The 21,369-nt window shown below is 40.2% G+C and overlaps 1 protein-coding gene across 2 annotated transcripts; it reads left to right on the top strand.

The window, feature by feature from the left end:
• Positions 1–1,203: 1,203 nt before the first annotated feature.
• On the top strand, positions 1,204–19,217 carry LOC122900456 (acidic leucine-rich nuclear phosphoprotein 32 family member E). 2 transcript variants are annotated; one of them, XM_044239145.1, is made up of 7 exons: positions 1,204–1,672; positions 5,017–5,166; positions 5,775–5,897; positions 6,858–7,020; positions 8,764–8,942; positions 15,281–15,335; positions 16,861–19,217. In XM_044239145.1, the coding sequence occupies exons 1-7, from the start codon at positions 1,619–1,621 to the stop codon at positions 16,929–16,931; spliced, it is 795 nt and encodes a 264-aa protein (XP_044095080.1). In that variant the 5' UTR covers positions 1,204–1,618; the 3' UTR covers positions 16,932–19,217. The 2 variants fall into 2 exon arrangements, with proteins under 2 accessions (XP_044095080.1, XP_044095081.1); XM_044239146.1 differs by lacking the exons at positions 6,858–7,020; positions 15,281–15,335; positions 16,861–19,217 and having other exon boundaries at positions 8,764–8,925.
• The last annotated feature ends 2,152 nt before the right edge of the window (positions 19,218–21,369 follow it).

Here is a 21,369-nt window from a genome sequence, read left to right on the forward strand (position 1 = left end):
GGGGCGTTGGGAGGTTGGGGGAACCAGGTGGTGGGTATTGGAGAGGGCACGGATTGCATGGAGCACTGGGTGTGGTGCAAAAACAATGAATACTGTTACGCTGAAAAAAATTAAAAAAAAAAAAAAAGAACGAAGAAGTTAGACTCTCAAAACAAAATTTTAAAAAAGTCATTTTTATCCTGCTCTTTTATATCTCCCATTCATAGGCTTTTAAAAGCATATTTAAGGGGCGACTAGGTGGCTCAGATGGTTAGGCGTCTGCCTTCCGCTCGGGTCGTAATGCCGGGGTCCTAGGATGGAACCCCCCATCAGGCTCCTGCTCCGCGGGGAGTACGCTTCTTCCTCTCTCTCCCCACTGTCCGCCCAACTTGTGCTCTCTCACTCTGTCAACTAAATAGAATCTTAAAGAAAAGAAAAGAAAAAGACTTAAAAAATATAAAAGCACATTTAACCTAGAGATATCCATGGAAACCAACCAAAGGGAAATGAGAAAGGAGAGGCATTGCAGTACCATTTCCATGCGAACTGAAGTCTGATTTTCACTAGTCCAGCACTGTTTTTCCTCCAAGGTCTTGCTTAGTGTTCATTACAGCAACAATTACCTCAGTAACAATTCCTCCAGGCTAGTTTTGTTTAAAGATGCCTAACTTATATACTTCACACAACTGTTTTCAAAAACGTTCAGTCCTTCATGTTGGAAGTTAAAATACTATCTTTATCCAGCGTCTGGCTCTGTACCAGAAGCCTATCCCCAGCCGGGCAGTGCCACGAAAGCTCACGTGCACCTCGGCTGCAAGGGGCTTTAAAACAGCCAAGAGCTAGTGCGTATTTGTGTGCAAAATGATCAGTCCTGCAACCTGGGCCCATAATAAGGTTGCTTTCTTCCTCCATCTCACACTAAAAACAAAACCGAAAAAAACAAATCCAGCAGGTATCAAAACCGTCCGAACGCCCAGGGAAAGCGCGCCAACCACACAAAGAAAAGAAGGGGGGCTACTGGGATTCAAAATCGTTTCCCCAGGACGAACACCCTCCCGAACCTATCGGAGTTAACTGCGCGCTTGGTTGTAGCCAATAGATACAGCGCTTCTGGTTCAGGTCCACCCAGACGACTGATGGACACTTATGCGGTCCAATGAAACAGGGCGATGCTGAAGAATTAACCAATACATTCGGGAGGTGGGTGGAGTGTAGGCCAGGGGGTTGGCGGTGCCGTGTCATGGAGGCTCAGTCTCAGAGCAGCCATTGAAGGGGAAGGAACTGCGGTGTGTGTGTGTGTGTATGTGTGTGCGCGCGCGCGCGCGTTTGTGTGTGTGTATGTGTGTGGGGGGGTGCGCGCGCGCGCGTGTGTGTGCGTGCTTGTGTGTGTATGCGTGCGTGTGAGTGCGCGCGAGTGTGTGAACAAGGAGGTGGGGGCAGCCGAGTTAGAGTCCCAACTCCTTGGACTCCATTTGCTATTCTCTTCTTTCTCCCCCACACCTATCTGGAGGTGGTGGGCGTTTATATTTGCTTTTCTTTTCATTCATTTCCAGATCTTTTAAAATTTAAGGGTTGGGGTAGTGGGAAAGGCAGGAAAAGGTAAGGGAAGGGAGTAGTAGCAGAAGAGCAGGAGGAGGACATGGAGATGAAGAAGAGGATTAACCTGGAGTTAAGGAACAGAGCCCCGGAGGAGGTGAGATGACTCAGCCCCCTCCCCTTCCCCACAGACCTGTATTCATAGGATCGGGTTTCTGGGGGTCCGGGTATGTGTGTGCCGAAGGGTAATGAATTATTCCCCACCTGGGGTTAGGGTTGGGTGATATTTAATTTTAAGTGTTAAATCATTAAAATCTTCTACTTAAAATGGCGAAGGGTTTAAGTTTCTAGGGGCGTTTTTGTGTGTGCCTGGGGGTCTTAGCCTCTTTAGACTCTCTACAAATCGGGAGTCCAGGCCTGGTGGGGGCGGATAGCGGGGTGCTGGGGTCCGCTCCGCCGCTTGGTTCCCTCCTCCTCCCGGGGGCCGGCGGCGTGGGCGCGACCCCCCAGTCCCACTTGCCCCTGCCGCAGCCATCGTCGCCTGAGAAGTTAGTCCAACTTTTGTGCAATGCTGCCAACTCTTTTTCTCTTTTTTTGGGGGGGTGCCCCCCTCCTCGAGGCCCGGGTGTCTGACGTCGCGCCGGGCGCGGGCTGGGGTCCCCGGCGGTCTGAGGACCGCCTGCTGCTGGCGGCGCCCACTCCCCTGGGAAGCGGCGCGCGCTGACCGCGGTGGGGCGGAATCTGGGTCAGCGGTCGGTTCCCCGCCGCGGGTAAGTTTTGGGAGTCGCCGCAGAGACTGGAGGTGAGGAGGGGACGCGAGGCGTAATCCTCTTCGTCCCCCCGCGGTGTCACGATATTCGGCGTGTCCTGTCGTAGTGGCCGCAACTCCGAATTTGATCCCAGGAGAAGGTCTCAAAAAACTCAAATGGGTCGTAGTAGTTTTGTGCTTTAAAGATGGATTCGGCGAAACGAAATGATGCTCTCTGGCTGCTGTCCCCTTAGTTAAAGAGACGGGTTTGGGAGGGGCCACGTGAAGCTGGTCGCCGCCAACTTTTCGGGGGTCGGACGGGAGGCGTTTCCGCCTCCTTTTCTAGGTCACCCTCCTCGGCTTCTCCCAGTCCTCGCCGCCCGGGGCGGAGGCGCTCGGAACGCTGGCGGGGAGGCGACCCCTCTTTCTCTTGAGGAGTCCCCGCCCCGTGTGGGGTTTCCCGTGGGTCGGAGCGGCTAGTCGCGAGAGCGCGGCAGCTGGCCAGCTAGGAACCTGGCACTTCAGACCGCAGATGAGAGCGTCAAGAGTCTTGTTAATTGCGGCCTCTGAAATAAACACTAGAAGTGGATTCTAGGGATGTAGTTGTTTTCAACAGGGGTGAGGGTGGTGCCGGTGCCTACCAGGGCCGAAGACGAGTAGGTCTGTTTGGTGTGCTGTGGCGACGTGCGCGGAGTGGGAACCTAAGGTCTTTATATACCTTTTTTCTTTTCTTTCTTTTCCTTTTTTAAGTCTCTGGTTCCCTGAAATTAGTAAAAGGCAAGGAGAAGGAAAAAGTCGGTACTATCATCCAGAGGGAGCTGGGAGTTTTCCAGGGCCTACTCTTCGGGGGCTGCAGGAAAACAAAATCAAACTTTAAAAACTTCTTCTCAGGAGCACACATTTAGAATGCTTTTTTGTATGTCTTGGGTTGGAAAAGTAGATTTGCTCCCCCACCCTCTTTTGTTTACCTACCCATAGGAATTTCCTCTACAATTTTGGGGGGTGCCAGACGTTGTCTTTTTGCAGCCTCTCCTTCCTCCCTTAGGGTGTAATAACTATCTCTTATATTTGTATAGCTCTTTATCGTTTACAAAACACTTTTTGTGTTTGTTATTTACCTTTCTCTTTCAAACAGACATGTAAGATGGATTGTATTCTAGAATCCAAATTAGCAAACGGAGTCCCAGAGCAGTGAAGTTCTTTACTCAAGTGGAAGAACTGGTTTTTTGACACCAAATCTGCTGGCCCTCTCTCCTCCATTCACCTGGACTAGGAATCAGAAAATTTAGAGTGGAAGCACAGCTCTGTCATACTAAGTGTGTGACCCTAACCAAGTCATTCTTACCTTTTGGGCCTTGGCTTCCTTTCTTCTCTCTCTCTCTTTTTTTTTTTTTTTTTTTAAAGATTTTATTTATTTATTTGACAGAGAGAGAGATCACAAGTAGTCAGAGAGGCAGGCAGAGGTGGGGGGGGGAGCAGGTTCCCTGCTGAGCAGACAGCCTGATACAGAGCTCCATCTCAGCTCTATCCCAGGACCCTGAGATCATGACCTGAGCTGAAGGTAGAGGTTTTAACCCACTGAGCCACCCAGGCGCCCCTTGACTTCCTTACTTCTAAACAGAGATTATATGTCTACTCTGGTCTCGAAAATAATTATGTCAAAGTCATATTCAAATAAAGAAGGTAGCATTCCTTGTTTAGTTTTTAGCCCTCAGAATTCCTCAAACATATTTTTGCACTGGGAGTGGAGATCCGGGAACTCCTGTCTCCCCCTTAGATTAAGTCTAACAAAAACAGGAGGTTTTGTTCTACAACTCTGATGTGATAAGGGGATGCAGCCTAACTGCCCCGTCCACCCCGCAATGGGGAGAAGTCCACAAAAATGCTACCAGGGTGTTACGGAGAAATAACATCTTGTCAAGGATGTATTGTTCTGGGTGACATTGTTTGGCCCTGCCATTAAGAACAAATAACCTCCGAAAGCCAGCTTTCTCAAAATGAGCTTTCTAACATTTCTTCATGAAAGGTAACAAGGTATTTTTGAGTTATGGTGGCATTTATCAACTGAAGATAAGGGGGTTTTAATGTGAATAAAATAGTTTCCTTTCTTCTCCCTGCTGTTTTAGGGCAGCTCACTTGAATCCTTTCCCAGTAGTCTGGGTGTCCCCTCACTACGTAAATATATGCCCTCAGAATCCTTCTTATCAGGGGCAGAAGCTAGTTTCACATGGGACCTTTTTCAAAGTTTTATTTATTTATTAAAAAAAAGATTTTATTTATTTATTTGTCAGAGAGAGAGAGAAAGAGCACACAGAAGCAGGCAGAGTGGCAGGCAGAGGCAGAGAGAGAAGCAGGCTCCCTGCGGAGCAAGAAGCCCGATGTGAGACTCAATCCCAGGATGCTGGAATCATGGCCTGAGCCAAAGGCAGTGGCTTAACTGAGCCACCCAGGCGTCCCCAAAGTTTTATTTTTTATGCGTCAGGGATTTGAGCAGGCATTGAACTACTTGGTCTAAGTTTAAATTTAAAAGTTTAACTTATAATGATAGGGCGCCTGGGTGGCTCAGTGGGTTAAAAGTTTAACTTATAATGATGACTTTAGATTGCTTTTAAATTTTTGATGGGGGAGGAGAGAATGAAAAGGATATGTGTGAGGGGGATTCATGGTTTTAATATTCACATTTCCAGTGTCTTGACCTAGGTCTTTTGCTAAACAGACTCAAAGTAAAGAATCATTCATTTTCTGTCTTACAGGTGACAGAGTTAGTTCTTGATAATTGCCTTTGTGTCAATGGGGAAATTGAAGGTCTGAATGATACTTTTAAAAAACTAGAGTTTCTGAGTATGGCTAATGTGGAACTAAGTTCACTGGCCCGGTTGCCCAGCTTAAATAAACTTCGAAAGGTAAGTTGGTATTAAGTGCAAAATCATCATAGTTTTGATGCCAAGGGCTAGTATGTCTAGGTTTTGGCCAAATGAAATAACCATTCTGCCTTTTAATTAGAATGTTCTGAATTTCTAGAGATAAGAGAATGGGTTATGTAGGATTTTTAGAATCAGCTCTAATACCGCTTTTAAAAATTTAAGTTTAATAGTGAAATTGTTTTATGATATCAATTTGGGTTTAATATCTACCAGCTGTTTTTCTCTGAAACATAAGATCTATCTGTAACACATCTGGAACCAAACTTGGGTTAGAAGCTTATTATATAGGGGTTCTAATATAGTATTTGGTGATTATGGTTAGGAATTTGGAAATTAATAAGTTGTGACAGTCTCTTGAAGCTAGAGAGAATGACAGTTGTTTTTCTTCTTTAAATTGGTATATTTTAAAAATCTGGGTGCACCTGGCTGACTCAGTCAGAACGTGCAGCTCTTGATCTCATGATTGTGGGTTGAGTCCCACATGGGGTGTAAAGATTATTTAAAAAATTAAAAAAAAAAACTTAAAAAAACCTGATTTGCTCTAAGCCTTCATCATTGTTTGTTTTTCCTCCATGTTGAATATATAGTTGGAACTTAGTGACAATATAATTTCTGGAGGTTTGGAAGTCCTGGCAGAGAAATGTCCTAATCTTACCTACCTCAATCTGAGTGGAAACAAAATCAAAGATCTCAGTACAGTAGAAGCTTTGGTGAGTGGAAAGTCTCTGAACTTGGTATTTTTTGGCTGATTTGCTGAGATTTGCTTGTGTTTTATCTTGCTGATTTATATTTCACTCTTTGAAACTTCTGAATTTCTTACAGGTTTTTATCTATATGTTTTATTGTTTTCTTTTAAAGTGAAACAGATAAATTTTTAAATTTAAGAGAAATTTATTTATCATTAACTTAAGGAGTTGAATATCTGGTTTTAAACTTCCTAGTATTAAGTTCTATTCTTTTTCCTTCCTTCTTGATTTTTTTTTTTTTTTTTTTTTTTAGTTATTTTATTTGCTCCTTTCTTTCCTGGTATGAGATGAAGTGAAACTCACAAAAATTGTTGCTCCAATTTAAAAAAGCTTGGGTGAAGGTTGATATTGTTGATAATGAGCTTGACTGGATTTAAGCTAAACACATTATTGTTGTTGCCTATTTATGTACCTACTTGGTCAACAAAATATATTAAAGGGCTTCTATAGTAAGGCATTAAGCCAGGTGCTGGAGATTCAGTGGTGAAAAAACAAAGTTCCTATTTTTAGGGAGTTTACATACAGGGCCTAATTAAGGGAATTGTTATTGGGGGTTGGGGTGGGGTATGTGGCTGGCTCAGCTGGTTGAGCTTCTGCCTTCAGCTAAGGTGTGATTCTGAGGTCCCAGATCTGATTGAGCCCCCTCCCTACCCTGCTCAATGGGGATCCTGCTTCCCTGCCTTTTCTTCTCCCTTTTCTCTCCCCGCCTTGTGCTCACTTGCTCTCTCCCTCTCTCTGTCTCTCAAATAAATAAATCTTTTAAAAAAGAGAGATAATTGATACCAAAACTCTTCATAAAATTTGAAAAACCCCCAAGTCATTCTTTCGATTTCAAATATATATTTTCTGGTTCATGAATCAAAAAGAAAGAACATAGTATTTAAAATCTTGAAATGTTTAAGTTTTAACTTTTTACTTTTCCAGCAAAATCTTAAAAATTTGAAAAGTCTCGACTTGTTTAACTGTGAGATCACAAATCTGGAAGATTACAGAGAAAGTATTTTTGAGCTGCTGCAGCAAATCACCTACTTAGATGGATTTGATCAGGAGGATAATGAAGCACCAGACTCAGAAGAGGAGGATGAAGGTAATCATTCTTGCTGCTTGTAAATATAGGCTCCAGCCTAGCGATGCCATTTCGATTGGGCTTGGATATTTAGGTGTTGAAAAAAAAAAGATGTTAGTAAGACAAGAAAAATTAGAAAACCCACAGCCCTAATCCTGTATTTCTTCTTTCAGGTTTCTGATACCTTTGGGGAATTAAATGATTATTATACTGTCAAGCTTTGTGAAATTTTATATCCATATAAACTTGTTTAACCACTACCTGGTAAAAGTGGGAACTTGTTAAATAGTACCTTTTTTTTAAAAAAAGGAATTGTTCCCTTTTTGTAGTGTTAGTAACAGTCAAGAAATAGAAACAACCCAAATGGTCTGTCAATTGATGGATAAACAATGCAATATAGTCATACAATGAAATATTATTTAGTCATAAGAATGAATGAACTACTGATACATGCTGTAACATTGAAAACGTTCTGTGTAGTAAAAGAATCCAGACACAAAAGGCCACATTTTGCGTGACTCCATTTGTATGAAATGTCCAGAATAGGCAAATTCATAGAAACAGAAAGTAGAGTAGTGGTTGCCAGGGCTGGGTGAGAGGAGAATGAGGAGTGACTGTTAATGACTATGGGTTTTTTCAAAGTGTGGGGGGTGTGGGGGGGTGATGGAAATGTTCTAGAATTAGATGGTGAATATATATTACTGGATAAATGGGTGACTAACAGATCAAATGATGGAATGGCTCTTGTGTAATGGGACACTGTTACTCTTGGTTGAAAATTTTTTTACTGTAAAAAGAAATCTGATAGAAAATGACAGAATGATAGAGAAGGTGGTTTTGAAGTGTCTACAAGGTAAAACAAACTTTAGTGCATGTAATGTTTCAATGAAAATCTGTATGTTGGAAATATTTCAGTATTTAGAAACCATATTTTGGGGCATCTGGATGGCTCAGTGGGTTAAACATCTGCCTTCGGCTCAGGTCATGATCCCAAAGTCCTGGAATTGAGTCCCCCATTGGGCTCTCTGCTCAACAGGGAAGTCTGTTTCTCCCTCTCCCTTCCCCGGCTCATGCTCTAGCTTGCTCGCACTCTCTCTCAAACAAATAAAATCTTAGAAAAAAAAAAAAAAGTAAAAAAAAAATAGGGACGGTATTTCTTGGGGTGCTTGGGTAGCTCAGTTGGTTAAGTGTTTGCCTTTGGCTCAGGTCATGATCCCAGTGTTCTGGGATCAAGCCTCACATCCTCGGGCTCCCTGCTTAGTGGGGAGTCTGTTTCTCACTCTTCCTCTGTCCCTACCCCCTGCTTGTCCTCATTCTCTCTGTGTCAAATAAATAAATAAAATCTTTAAAAAAAAATAGAAACCATATTTTTCAAATAGTAAATATGGATGTTGTAAAAGGGAAATCTTTTTTTTTTTTTTTTAGAGATTTATTTATTTTAGAGAGAGAGAGCACGCATGTGTGCATAAGCAGGGAGAGGCGCAGAGGGAAAGAGTCAAGGAGACTTCCCACTGAGTAGGGAGCCTGACTCATGACCCTGAGATCATGACCTGAGTTGAAATCAAGAGTCAGACGCTTAACCAACTGAGCCACCCACCCACCCCTTAAGAGGGAAATCTTAAAAAAAGAAAATCACCCTGAGATACTTACCACCTACTCGTCGGCTTAAGAATTTGAAGTGACTGGGGCAAGGGTGGATAGGATCAACATACTTGCAAGAAAATTTGCTCAGCTACTTGCTCATCTTTTAAAATATTTTTAAAGATGGAGATGAAGATGATGAAGAGGAAGAGGAAGATGAAGCTGGTCCACCCGAAGAATATGAAGAAGAGGAGGAGGATGAGGAGGAGGATGAGGATGAGGATGAAGATGAAGCAGGCTCAGAGCTGGGAGAGGGAGAAGAGGAAGTGGGCCTCTCATACTTAATGAAAGAAGAAATCCAGGTGAATGGGAACTTTTTATGTGTGCTGAAAATTAATTATTTAGGCATAGGGCCAAGTACTATAAATAATGAGTTGTGTAGAAGTCTGAAGGTTGTTCCTAACGTATGGGTCTGAGTGTATCTGTCTTGCCTGTCATTTTTCCCACTGTCCCCCAGCTCAGACCGTATCTAGATAATCCTAAATGCATATTGATTTTACTGCCCAGATATCTTTCAAATCCATTCTGCCCGGCACTTCAAAGTGTGTGGAAACATTTTACAAAAGTTTCGGAGCCTCAGCTTCCTTCTTTGTAAAACAAAGATTATATCAACCTCTTAGGCTTCTTTGAAGGATTTAACAAGATAATATATGTCAAGTGTCTAGTCACTGGCACATTGTAGGCACTCGGGAAAACTTTCCTTGCCCTGATGATTTCTTGCTTACAGTTTTGTAGTAGCTTTCCAAATGGCCTGTCTGAATACATTGTCACCACTTAAATGTCTCTTGCATGTTTCGGTTTGTGCCTGCCTAGCCTGAATGCAGATGTGATGGTATCACTTTAATGTTGAAACACTTTAATGTTTCCCTGTTGCCACCCAGGCATACAAGGCCCATCATTATCTGGCCCCTGCTTCCTTCTCCAGCCTCTTTTCCCTCAATACCAAATTTAATTGTCATACTAGGCTGTTTCTTGCCTTTCTATCTGTAGATACATTGTTTGCTCTTATCTGAAATGACTTTCTACCCATGCTTTCTGATTAACTTTATTTTCTTTTTTATGAAGGTAAACATAAGTATAGTTGAAGCCAGGAAAGTGCACTGATTTTATGTACACATTAGTGACATTTTACTTACGTATATACTAGAGAGAGAGAGAGAGAATACGCTTTGTGCGTGCTTTGTGAGCTCTTTAAAAACTTAGATCATGTTTTGTGAGCTCTTTAAAAACTTAGTTCTGGAGTTGTCAGAAGCTTTCTGTAACTTTTTATAGAAACTTTGTGTAACTTTTTATAGATAATCTCTCCTTCCTCTGTTACCTTTGAATCTCAGTTAGTCTTCTGTTGCATGGGCACTTTTGTAAAAACTTGTTTATTTGGCCACTTTCTCCGAGATGCTGAGCTCTTTAAGGGGGCGGTCACCTGTCTTTGTATATCAGCATCTCGTATACTGACAGGGACATAGTAAGCTCACAGGAAGTGTCAGTTGACTTGAACAAATGATCTTTAGCTCCTGGGAATTACTGTTTCCTCCTAATGTTTTTAAATTATTGAGTTTTATTTTCATAATTCAAGTTTTTTTTTAAATTAATTAATTAATTTATTTGACAGAGAGAGAGAGATGACAAGTAGGCAGAGAGGCAGAGAGAGAGAGAGGAGGAAGCAGGCTCCCTGCTGAGCAGAGAGCCCGATGCGGGACTCGATCCCAGGACCCTGAGATCATGACCTGAGCCGAAGGCAGTGGCTTAACCCACTGAGCCACCCAGGCGTCCCTCAAGTTTTTTATTATCAAAAATAATATGTCTTATTTAGACTAGAAGTTGTTAGTATTCTTATTTGTTCTCCTAATGACTTTTACATTGGTTAGATAGATAGTATCGCCGATCAATGATAATTTTTTTCTGATACCATTTTAAATATGAAACTAATGTGGAAAAATAGAACTTAAACTTGTTTGGGGCCTTAGTGAGTCAGCAGCTGTACAAGAAGCATTTAAGCATTCCTAGAGAAAATCAGCCTGTTCAGTTTACATCAGCATACAGCATGAATATTTTGCCCCTGTTTGTTTATTTGCTTGTTTATAAAAGAGTTAATTTGTTAGATAGAGAGAACACAAGTAGGGGAAGCGGCAGGCAGAGGGAGAAGTGGCTCCTTGCTGAGCAAGGAGCTAGATGCAGGACTTGATCCCAGAACCCTGGGATCATGACCTGAGCCAAAGGCAGATGCTTAACTGACTTAGCCACCCAGGTGTCTAAGTTTTAAGTTATTTAATAAAATAATGGACTCATGTTATTTGGCTTTTGTCTTTGTCAGGAATTCTTCATTAAGTCTGTATAGTATTAAGTAGTTTAAAAAATGACTTTCAAGCAACTGCAAATGTTTGTGTTGATTATTCCATTGAATTTTGGGGAACATTAACTAAAAGTGACATAGTCAGGGTCCCTGGGAGGTTCAGTTGGTTAAGCATCTGCCTTTGGCTCAGGTCATGATCCCAGGGTCCTGGGATTGAATTCCAGGTGGGGCTCCCTCCCAGACTGAGTCCCCAGTGGGGCTCCCTGCTCAGTGGGGAATCCGCTTCTCCCTCTGTCCCTCCCCCTGCCCATGCTTTCCCTCTCTCTCTCCCTCTCTCTTTCTGTTGCAAAAGTGAATAAATAAAATCTTAAAAATAAAAAAGATTCTTGGGGCACCTGGGTGGCTCAGTGGGTTAAAGCTTCTGCCTTCGGTTCAGGTCATGATTCCAGGTCCTGGGATTGAGCCCTGCATCGGGCTGTGTGCTCGGCAGGGAGCTAGCCTCCACCTCTCTCACTGCCTGCCTCTCTGCGTACTTGTGGTCTCTTGTCTGTCAAATAAATAAATAAAATCTTAAAAAAAAAAAAAAGATTCTTTTAAAAATAAATAAGTAAAATAAAAGTGATACAGTCAAGTATAGAGTAAAAATCTCTGAGATGATAACCACAACGTTAGGTCAGTATAGTACCTGGCTAGCACGTACCAGAAGCTTTCAAACATGATGAATGGTTTGAATATTAATGATGTTTTTAGTATTTTTAATTAGTTACGTTTTAAACATATTTTTTAGAAGATGAAAGTCAGTACAAGCTTCCGAGACTGTTGAGATTTAAAAAGAAAGTAAAAGGAGATGGAAATGGGAATTGAGTAGCTGTTTTTGCTTTGAGTATCATTTTTATTTCAGTTACTCTTCAGAGGTCAGAAATTAATATGTATAAAGAAGGGCTTTATGTCTGTGTAGTATATTTCTTTAAAAATGGGGATGGGGACTTTAGAAGAATTGGGAATTGTAATCCCTTTGGACAATACAGAGTACAATGAGCAAACAGTTCTTTCCCATTAGTTAGGGAAAAGCATAGTTTGTATTGAACAAGCTTCTGGTGAAAGCTGTTTTTATTGAGGGATATCATCTAATAGATGACACTAAACACTGAAGGCTTAAATGATAGCTGTCCTTGTGGTGAGCAAAAGCTTAAGGTGCAGCCTTGTGGAATCACCGTGTTGTGCCCCTGAAACTCACATAATACTGTATGTCAGCTGTACTTCCCATTTTAAGAAAGGCTTAAAAGCATGCCTCAAGGGGCACCTGGGTGGCTCAGTGGGTTAAAGCCTCTGCCTTCAGCTCAGGTCATGATCCCAGGGTCCTGGGATCGAGTCCCGCATCGGGCTCTCTGCTCAGCAGGGAGCCTGCTTCCTCCTCTCTGTCTGTCTCTCTGCTTACTCGTGATCTCTTTCTGTCAAATAAATAAATAAAAATCTTTAAAAACAAAAAAAAGCATGACTCAAGTAATCTAAGCATATTTTGTTTAAAACAAAATCCGGAGAAGCAATTAGATTTTGAGACTTGGGGCTTTCTAAATTGTCAAAGTATAAATGTGATTAGTATCTCAAGTGTTTTTTTAAAAAATCACAAATACTTAAACATCCTCATTTATCATTCTCCACAGATCTGAGATGTTTAAAATGTGTCCGTTATCTTTCTCTCTCTCTCTCTCTCTTTTTTTTTTTTTTAAGATTTTATTTATTTATTTGACAGAGAGAGATCACAAGTAGGCAGAGAGGCAGGCAGAGAGAGAGGAGGAAGCAGGCTCCCTGTTGAGCAGGGAGCCCGATGTGGGACTCGATCCCAGGACCCTGAGATCATGACCTGAGCTGAAGGCAGCGGCTTAACCCACTGAGCCACCCAGGCGCCCCCTCTCTCTCTTTTTTCTTTCTTTCCTTTTCCTTCCCCTCCCTCCCCCTTCCCTGTCCCCTCTCCTCTACCCTCTCTTCCTTTCTTTTCTGCTTTAGTTTAAAGCTATAGGTTCTCCGATTTTTATTGTGATTTCTTTTTATGCTACTGACTACCCCATTTATTCCTTCTCCTCTTTGTATCTTGATAGTGTTCTGGTACAGAATGCTTTTCAGTTTGAATTGGTTCTATAAGATTTTTTTTTTTTTAAGATTTTATTTATTTATTTGAGAGAGAGACAGTGAGAGAGAGCATGAGCAAGAAGAAGGTCAGAGGGAGAAGCAGACTCCCCATGGAGCTGGGATCCCGATGTGGGACTCGATCCCGGGACTCCAGGATCATGACCTGAGCTGAAAGCAGTCGTCCAACCAACTGAGCCACCCAGGCGCCCCATAAGATTGTTTTCTGATACAAGTTTCCTACAGTCGGGTTTCTCAGGGGATTCTACCTACATGCTGGGAAATCAGGTTCTGTTTAGTATTTCTAGACACAAATGGGGCTGTGGATACTATGAAAAGGATGGGTTGTCCAAGTTTCCCCCTAACTACCCAGGAGTTCTTGACATTTGCCACTTAAAAGTATTTTTAAGGAGCATTAAACTTTGGTGGGGTTGGAGGGGAGACCCTTGATTGGTTCTATTTTTTTTTCAAACATATGGTAGAACTCAACTATTTAGAACATGGCGGTAAGTGTAAAAGATCTCTGATTAGCCAAAATATAGCAACAAAAGACATTTTCTTTCTATGTAGGTGAGTGTTCAAGCTGTTATTCTAAACCTATTTTCTCTTATATTCAATTCTCTAATAAGCTTGACAGTCTATTTTCTGAATCCATAGCAGATTAAAATTGAAGTAGTGAAATTGAAAAGAAGAAGGCATGAAAACTAGGAAAAGATTAACTAAAGTAGAGGCCAGGGTCATTTTTATTTATTATTTTTTTAAATATAAAATAAATAAATAAATAATAAATATAATAAATTGTATTTATTTTTTAAAGATTTTATTTATTTGAGAGAATGAGAGAGAGAGCATGAGAAGGGGGAGGGTCAGAGGGAGAAGCAGACTCCCCATGGAGCTGGGAGCCCAATGTGGGACTTGATCCCAGGAGTCCGGGATCATGACCCACACTGAAGGCAGTCGCCCAACCAACTGAGTCCCCCAGGCACCCTCAGGGTCGTTTTTAAAAGGAGAAAACCATCCTACATAATGTTGATAGGCCCTGAGGGAATCAGGAAATACTAATTAGTGTTATGTTCATGATCAAATGATTATGACTGATTATTTAAGAAAAAGGTTTGTTAGGTTTAGCATAAAATGGTAGAAGAGCACTTTAGAGATTTCTATCCCAATTGGTTAAAGTAAAAAAAAACAAAAAACAACAACAAAAAAACCTGTTATGATGTTTCAAGGCGTTTACATTTTAGCTATCCAGAATAGCTCCTTCCGTAAAAGTTGTAGATCAAGTTTTGTGGTTTTATTGACATTGCTCTTTTGATGTGTAGACTTTTAGGTATAGGAGAAACTTATAGATCTTTCTAGATGAACACTTTCTTTTATTGATTGGAAAAATGAGGTCCAGGGACATTAAGTGACTTCTTCAATGCATGTAACTATGTTGGGGCTAGGATTCAGGTAACTTCTATCTCACTCTATAAAATAGGAAACCTTTCTTTGAAATTGTCATGTTAACTCTGTCCATTACAATAGCCACTGGGCACATTTTGATTACTTAAGTTAAAATAAAATGAAAAATTGAGTTCCTCATTTGTACTGGTCACATTTTATTTTATTTTTTTTTTAAAGATTTTATTTATTATTTATTTGACAGAGAGAAATCACAAGTAGACGGAGAGGCAGGCAGAGAGAGAGAGGGGGAAGCAGGCTCCCTGCTGAGCAGAGAGCCCGATGTGGGACTCGATCCCAGGACCCTGAGATCATGACCTGAGCCGAAGGCAGCGGCTTAACCCACTGAGCCACCCAGGCGCCCTTATTTTATTTTATAATTATTTAAAGATTTTTTATTTTTAAGTAATCTTTACACTCACCATGGAGTTCGAATTCAAAACCTTGAGATCAAGAGTTGCATGCTCTACTGACTCAGCCAGCCAGGCGCCCTTGTGCTGATCACGTTAAATGCTCAGTGGCCACGTGTGGACAGCACAGATGCAGAACATTTCCATTGTTCCAGAAGGTTCTTTTAAACAGTGCTGGTCTAAAATGTAACTTATTTTCATAAGCTAGATTTAGTTGCGTTCTTAAAAAAGACTTATATGTTAGGCAGAGGTTGTTAGAACATTCACAGAATAACCATAGTTTTTTTGCTTTTGTTGGAATGTATTACTACCAAATGGTGAAAAGTATGTCAAGGCTTTTTATTCTCAAACTGAATGTTTGGTTTTCAAGGATGAAGAAGATGATGATGACTATGTTGAAGAAGGGGAAGAAGAAGAAGAAGAGGGTAAGTTGCATTCGCCATAAAAGGAATCCTGACATTAAAGTTAGAGCTATTATTTACATGCTTTAAAGAATGTGTTTATAATAATTCAAATTATTACTGGCCCCTGATTTGATTTTGGTAACATAGAGTGCCTTGACAGGTGTAAAACCTTCTTTTTTTTTTTTTTAAGAGAAAGAAGAGAGCATGCAAGTGGTAGTGGAGGTTGTATAAGGAGAGGGAGAGAGGGAATTTTTTTTTTTCTTTTTTTTTAAGATTTTATTTATTTGTCAGAGAGAGAGACAGCAAAAGAGGGAACACAAGCAGGGGGAGTGGGAGAGGGAGAAGCAAGCTTCCTGCCGAACAGTGAGCCTGATGCAGGGCTCGATTCCAGGACCCTGGGATCATGACCTGAGCTGAAGACAGACACTTAACAACTGAGCCACTCAGGTGCCCTAAGAGAGAGAATCTTAGGCTCCAGGCCTAGCGTGGATCCCATGTGGAGCTCCATCTCGGGATCCTGAGATCATGACCTGAGCCGAAGGCAGATGTCTGGCTAAGTCACTGTGCCCCATAAAACCTTTTTTTTTTTTTTTTCCATAAAACCTTTTTAAAAGAGTAATTTTCTGGGGCGCCTGGGTGCCCCAGTTGGTTAAGCGTCTGCCTTTGGCTCAGGTCATGATCCCAGGGTCCTGAGATTGAGCCCAGCATGGGGCTCTCTGCTCAGTGGGGAGCCTGCTTCTCTCTCTGTCTGTGCCTGCTGCTCTGACTACTTGTGCTTTCTCTCTGTCAAATAAATAATCTTAAAAAAAAAAAAAAAGTAATTTTCTCAAGGCATTCAATAATTTCATTAAAAAAAACCCACCCAGCCTATAACATTTATTTTCAAAGCTGGTATGAAGAGATGAGATAAACTTGAGCTTAATTTATTATTTTCTTAGGTCTTTCATTTTGAAGAGGATGAATGAAGCCTTGTCCCTAAGAGAAGAGCAGTTGAACTCCCAGATAATGTTCTTTTGAGATTTGCTTTCTAGTACTCTTTACCTAGGCCTTTCAAAATAAATTTAAAAGTTTACTAAGGACTTTTTTTTTTTTTAAGATTTTATTATTTTTAAAGATTTATTATTTATTTGACAGACAAAGATCACAAGTAGGCAGAGAGGCAGAGAGAGAAGAGGAAGCAGGCTCCCCACTGAGCAGAGAGCCCAATGTGGGGCTTGATTCCAGGACTCTGGGATCATGACCTGAGCCAAAGGAAGAGGCTTAACCCACTGAGCCACCCAGGCACCCCATTGCTAATGACCCCTAGTTCTTGGTCTGTACTTCATGATTTGGCCACAAGGGTGCACAGCAAGCTATCATTATTTATGGATTTCTAAGTCTATAAGTCTGTTCAGTACACCAAAATTGAAAGAAATTCAGAGAGGAAACTTGACGTATGATTTTTTATGCCATTAAGTTTTCAATAAGATAGATTCACAACTGTAATTTGACAAATATTCATTTGTAAAAAAATACATTGTAAATTTTTCTTTCATTCTTCTTTCAGAAGAAGAAGGTCTTCGAGGAGAAAAAAGGAAACGAGATGCTGAAGATGATGGAGATGAAGAAGATGACTAGATCATTCTAAGACCAGATTCCCTAATGTTCCTGGGTGTGCAATAGAGTGATCCCATCTTCTTTGTTTCTTCATGTACCATAGCGATCCCTACGGAAGATAACCTGTAACTTTTTATAGGAAAAGTATGGTTTTACTATTTTTGCCTTATCATTCCAAATAAGATTTACTAGTCTGTTAATGATCATATCATATGTAGAGAAAAAATTTTCATTGTCCCCATTGTGAAATTTATTTAGAATCTTCATTTTTCTCATTCAGGCTCACTGTATTAGTTATTTTTAGTCCATAATTAAAACATGATCACTTTTACACAGGCGTAGTTTGGTGCATTTCATTCATAAGGTTATAAAGTTATTTATAAGTTAACTGAAATCACAGTCAGCTAGAATATGAAATGAAAATAGTCTCTTGACTGATAAGTTGGTTATATTTTTAGAGGTGACCCAGAGATCTTTAGTTTGAAGGCAATGACTTGTTTTTATTTTTTTTGGGTATGGGTATTTGGGTGCTTTTTTTGTCACATGAGTAACCTAGAAAGTAGGAACAAAATAGCAAAGGTTCTATTCAACAATATAGTTCAAGGCTTTTTTGGAGGCTTCTGAAACCTTTTAAGCCAGGTGACTAATAAGATTTTATTTTTGAAGGAAAAATGCTTGTCCTAAGTTCAGAGACATGCAGGTGAGCCCTTTGTTTTTCTCACCGAAAATCACAACATGCCAGCAGTTGTTAATTTTGTTTTGTTTTTAAGTGTGCATTCTTTTTCTTCCTCCCAGCAATTCCTTTATGATCACTTTCATTTCTTGTTTCACTCCCCTCCCTCTATCTCCAAAAAAAGTTGGGAAACTTATGGCTCTCCAGGAAGACCTTTATTTAGTCTTTTATACCTCAGCAACCTTTTCAGATGGTCTTATTAAACAAGTTAAATGAAAGAAATTGAGTATTTTCTGAACTATGAATACTATTATCAATACAGTTTTATGCAACAGATTCTGGTTATTGTAACTCTCTTGGTTGACAAGATATACAGACTGTATTAAGAGGGCGAAGAAAGAAAAGCAGAGCAAGCTTTCATAAGCAGCATTGCTGTTCCACAAAAGTTAGAACAATTGCCTGTTGATAATTAGTAAGACATTCGGGTCAAATTTGCGGGGAGGTTATCTTCCCAAATGGTTTAGATACTACACTGCAAAGTATTTCTAATTTTTCGGAGTAGAACCTTTAATTATTCTTCCAACAGTTTTAAGGTATTACCAGATGTAACTTTTAATTGGAATACACTGGACAGTTGGAAAAATATTTGGAACTAAATGCTAAAATTAAGATTTGTTTTCAAGTGGAAACCCACTAAAAGTAGAAAAATATTTAGGCTGGGTGTGTTTCTTTATACAGCTACTAAATATGATAATATAAGTAGACAAGTACATTCCCCTTTTTGTTGCGGAGGCTCCGTGTTCAAGGCAATTGCTTTTCAAATCTTGGCTTAATTTTTTTCCGCTGTTTTGAATATCTGAGTTTTTTAAAGTTAGTATCAGCAAATTAATTGAAGTTATACTTCTATACTGGGACACATTTAAATTACGGAGTGAAGAGATTCTTTTTTAGTTTCAGATGTATGACTTGGGGTTTTAAAGTAAAAATTACAAAGTTATTTGTGGGTAAACTAAAAAAGTTGTACAAGTGACTGAAATAAAACTCATGGAATAAGCTTAGTGGGGGGACTGGTATCTCCAAAAGGCTAACATTTTACTCCTTTTTTAACACTTAAAAAGCCCTGTTTTAGTCCCTAAGAATTCTCATTGCATTGTATATGCCAGACTATAAAAGACTTATTTTTAGAATGAAATCTATATAATGACTTTCTTACCAATCATCTTATTGTGCAATCAAAATTAGAGTTCTTTGGTTTGAAAACAACATTTAGAGCCTCCAGATAACTTTTTAAGACTTACTTAGCTTTGTGGGTGGTATTTTCATGCAAATAAGTAAGGGTGGGTTTTATATTTTGTAGAAGTTTTTGGTCCTATTTTAATGCTCTTTGTATGACAGTATGTATATAGTGTGTTAAATTTCCTCAAAACTCTCCTTTAAAAACTTTGAAGTTAATACTTTTGTGCAACTGTGTTTTGAATAAAGCCATGACAGTGTTAAAAAAAATGCAGCACTCCTGATTATTCTTTTATTGTTTCTGACCGTTCCCTGGTTTTATTTTTTTCTGTGACTGCTGTAACTTAAAGTTTTGAAATTGAATTGCTTCAAATAAATGGAAGATTTGTTGTTAATTATTAGTTTCAGTGTATGACATTCACTTTTTGAACACCACCACTGGGGGCTTTGAAAGTCTTTTTAAAAACAAACAGCTTGGAAGTTCTCAAACACTTGGGTGTCATAAGAGGTATTATAATATAATAACTTAACCCATCATCTGCCTTATTTTTTTTTTTTGTCCAAGAAGCAGAAAAAGTTCTGGATTCCCTTAATTTTCCTTTCAGAGTTGCAAACTGAGCCAGTACTTTTAAATTTTTTAAAATTTAAATTCAGTGAACTAACATATAATGTATTACTAGTTTCAGAGGTAGAGTTCAGGGATTCTTCAGTCATATATAATACCCAGTGCTCATTTCATCACATGCCCTCCTTAATGTTCATCACCCCGTTACCCCACGCCCCCAACTCCCCTCCAGCAACCCTCAGTTTATTTCCTATGATTTAAGAGTCTCTTATGGTTTGAATCCCTCTCTGGTTTCATCTTATCTTTTCCTCTGTTCCCCTATGATCCTCTTGTTTTGTTTCTTAAATTCCACATATGAGTGAGGTCATATGATAATTCTTTCTCAGACTTACTTAGTGTAATACCCTCTAGTTCCATTCACTTTGTGGCAAATGAGCCAGTACTTTCTGTATTTTAGTGTGAAGTAGTAGCTTTGTTAATATAGTTGAAGTAACTTATCTACAGCTAACGACAGTGATTACAAATCTGCTGTACACAAATAGTTTTTTTTTTTTTTTAAGATTTTATTTACTTATTTGAGAGAACACAGCAGGGGGAAGGGGAGAGGGAGAAGTGTGGCCCCTGCTGAGCAGGAAGCCCAACATGGGGGTCGATCCCAGAACCCCGGGATCATGACCTGAACCGAAGGCAGACACTTAACGACTAAGCCCCCCCACCCCCCAGTATACCAATAGTTTTAACGAATGAATCTAAAGTCTTCATTTATATTGCAGTTTTTTCTTCAGAATCCTTAGATAATATAATACAAACAATTCTTGTGTGTTCACCTTGATTGAAACCTGAACCAACACTTTTTCTGTTGTCTTTTGTTTTTCAAGGGAGAACTGATTTTTAACATGTTTCATTTGTTGGGGCGCCTGGGTGGCTCAGTTGGCTAGGTGTCTGCCTTGGACTCAGGTCATGATGCTATGGTTCTGGGATTGGGCCCCTTGTTGGGCTCCCTGCTCAATGGGGAGTCTGCTTCTCCCTCTCCCTTTGCTGTTCCCCCTGCCTGTGTGCTCTCTGTCAAATTAAAAAAAATCTTCATCATGTTTCATTTATAGACAACTCTGGAATGTATCTTACAAAGTCAAGGCACAAATATGTTAAGTAATGTTTTCATAATATTGCCTACGGTTTAATATTGAAAAGGTATTTTAATTAAAGAACTCTGCTCCTTGAGATATGGAAAATATTGAAGTATATCTCAACTATAGAAATCGTTTATTAAAATTAGTATTTTTGTGTGTGTGTGTTTTATGTCTTAAAAGATTTAAAGCCTTTTTCCCCTTGGTTAAAGAAAATGATAGAACTACACTAAAGGTTTTTGGTGGTGGTAGATAATGAAGCAATTCTGTGAGATTGTGATTCAAAACACTTTAGTGTTTATTCCTTCTGTATTTTAAAGAGAGGCTTTGGAACATGTGACATGCTCTCAGTTGCTGAAAATTTCCCCTCAGTTCCTAGTATTGGATGCAATGATCTTCTACAGCTGTTAGTTAATAATAGCATTCTACTACTGCATTCCTCTTTCATGTACTAATCAGCCTAAGATTTGAAAACCCGGCTTGGGTGACTTGGCCCGAGGTAGTGACTTGTGTTAGTCTGTTGATCAGTCCTAACTTGAAGGAGGAGAATAGGTTATACCACAAAATGGAAATTATAAAATGGGTTGATCTCCAGGAGCATCTTTTTAAAAATAGCATATATACTGGTAAAATAGTTTTATTTCATACAAATCTAGTCACTGTTTCGGGTGATAAGCCTGAAGCAGGGTTACCCCATAAGAGCAATTCTAAGAATCAGAAGCAACTATGACTGGGGCGCCTGGGTGGCTCAGTGGGTTAAGCTGCTGCCTTCGGCTCAGGTCATGATCTCAGGGTCCTGGGATCGAGTCCCGCATCGGGTTCGCTGCTCAGCAGGGAGCCTGCTTCCTCCTCTCTCTCTGC

The sequence above is a fragment of the Neovison vison genome, chromosome 2 (genome assembly GCF_020171115.1).
Source record: "Neovison vison isolate M4711 chromosome 2, ASM_NN_V1, whole genome shotgun sequence".
Lineage (NCBI taxonomy): Eukaryota > Metazoa > Chordata > Mammalia > Carnivora > Mustelidae > Neogale > Neogale vison.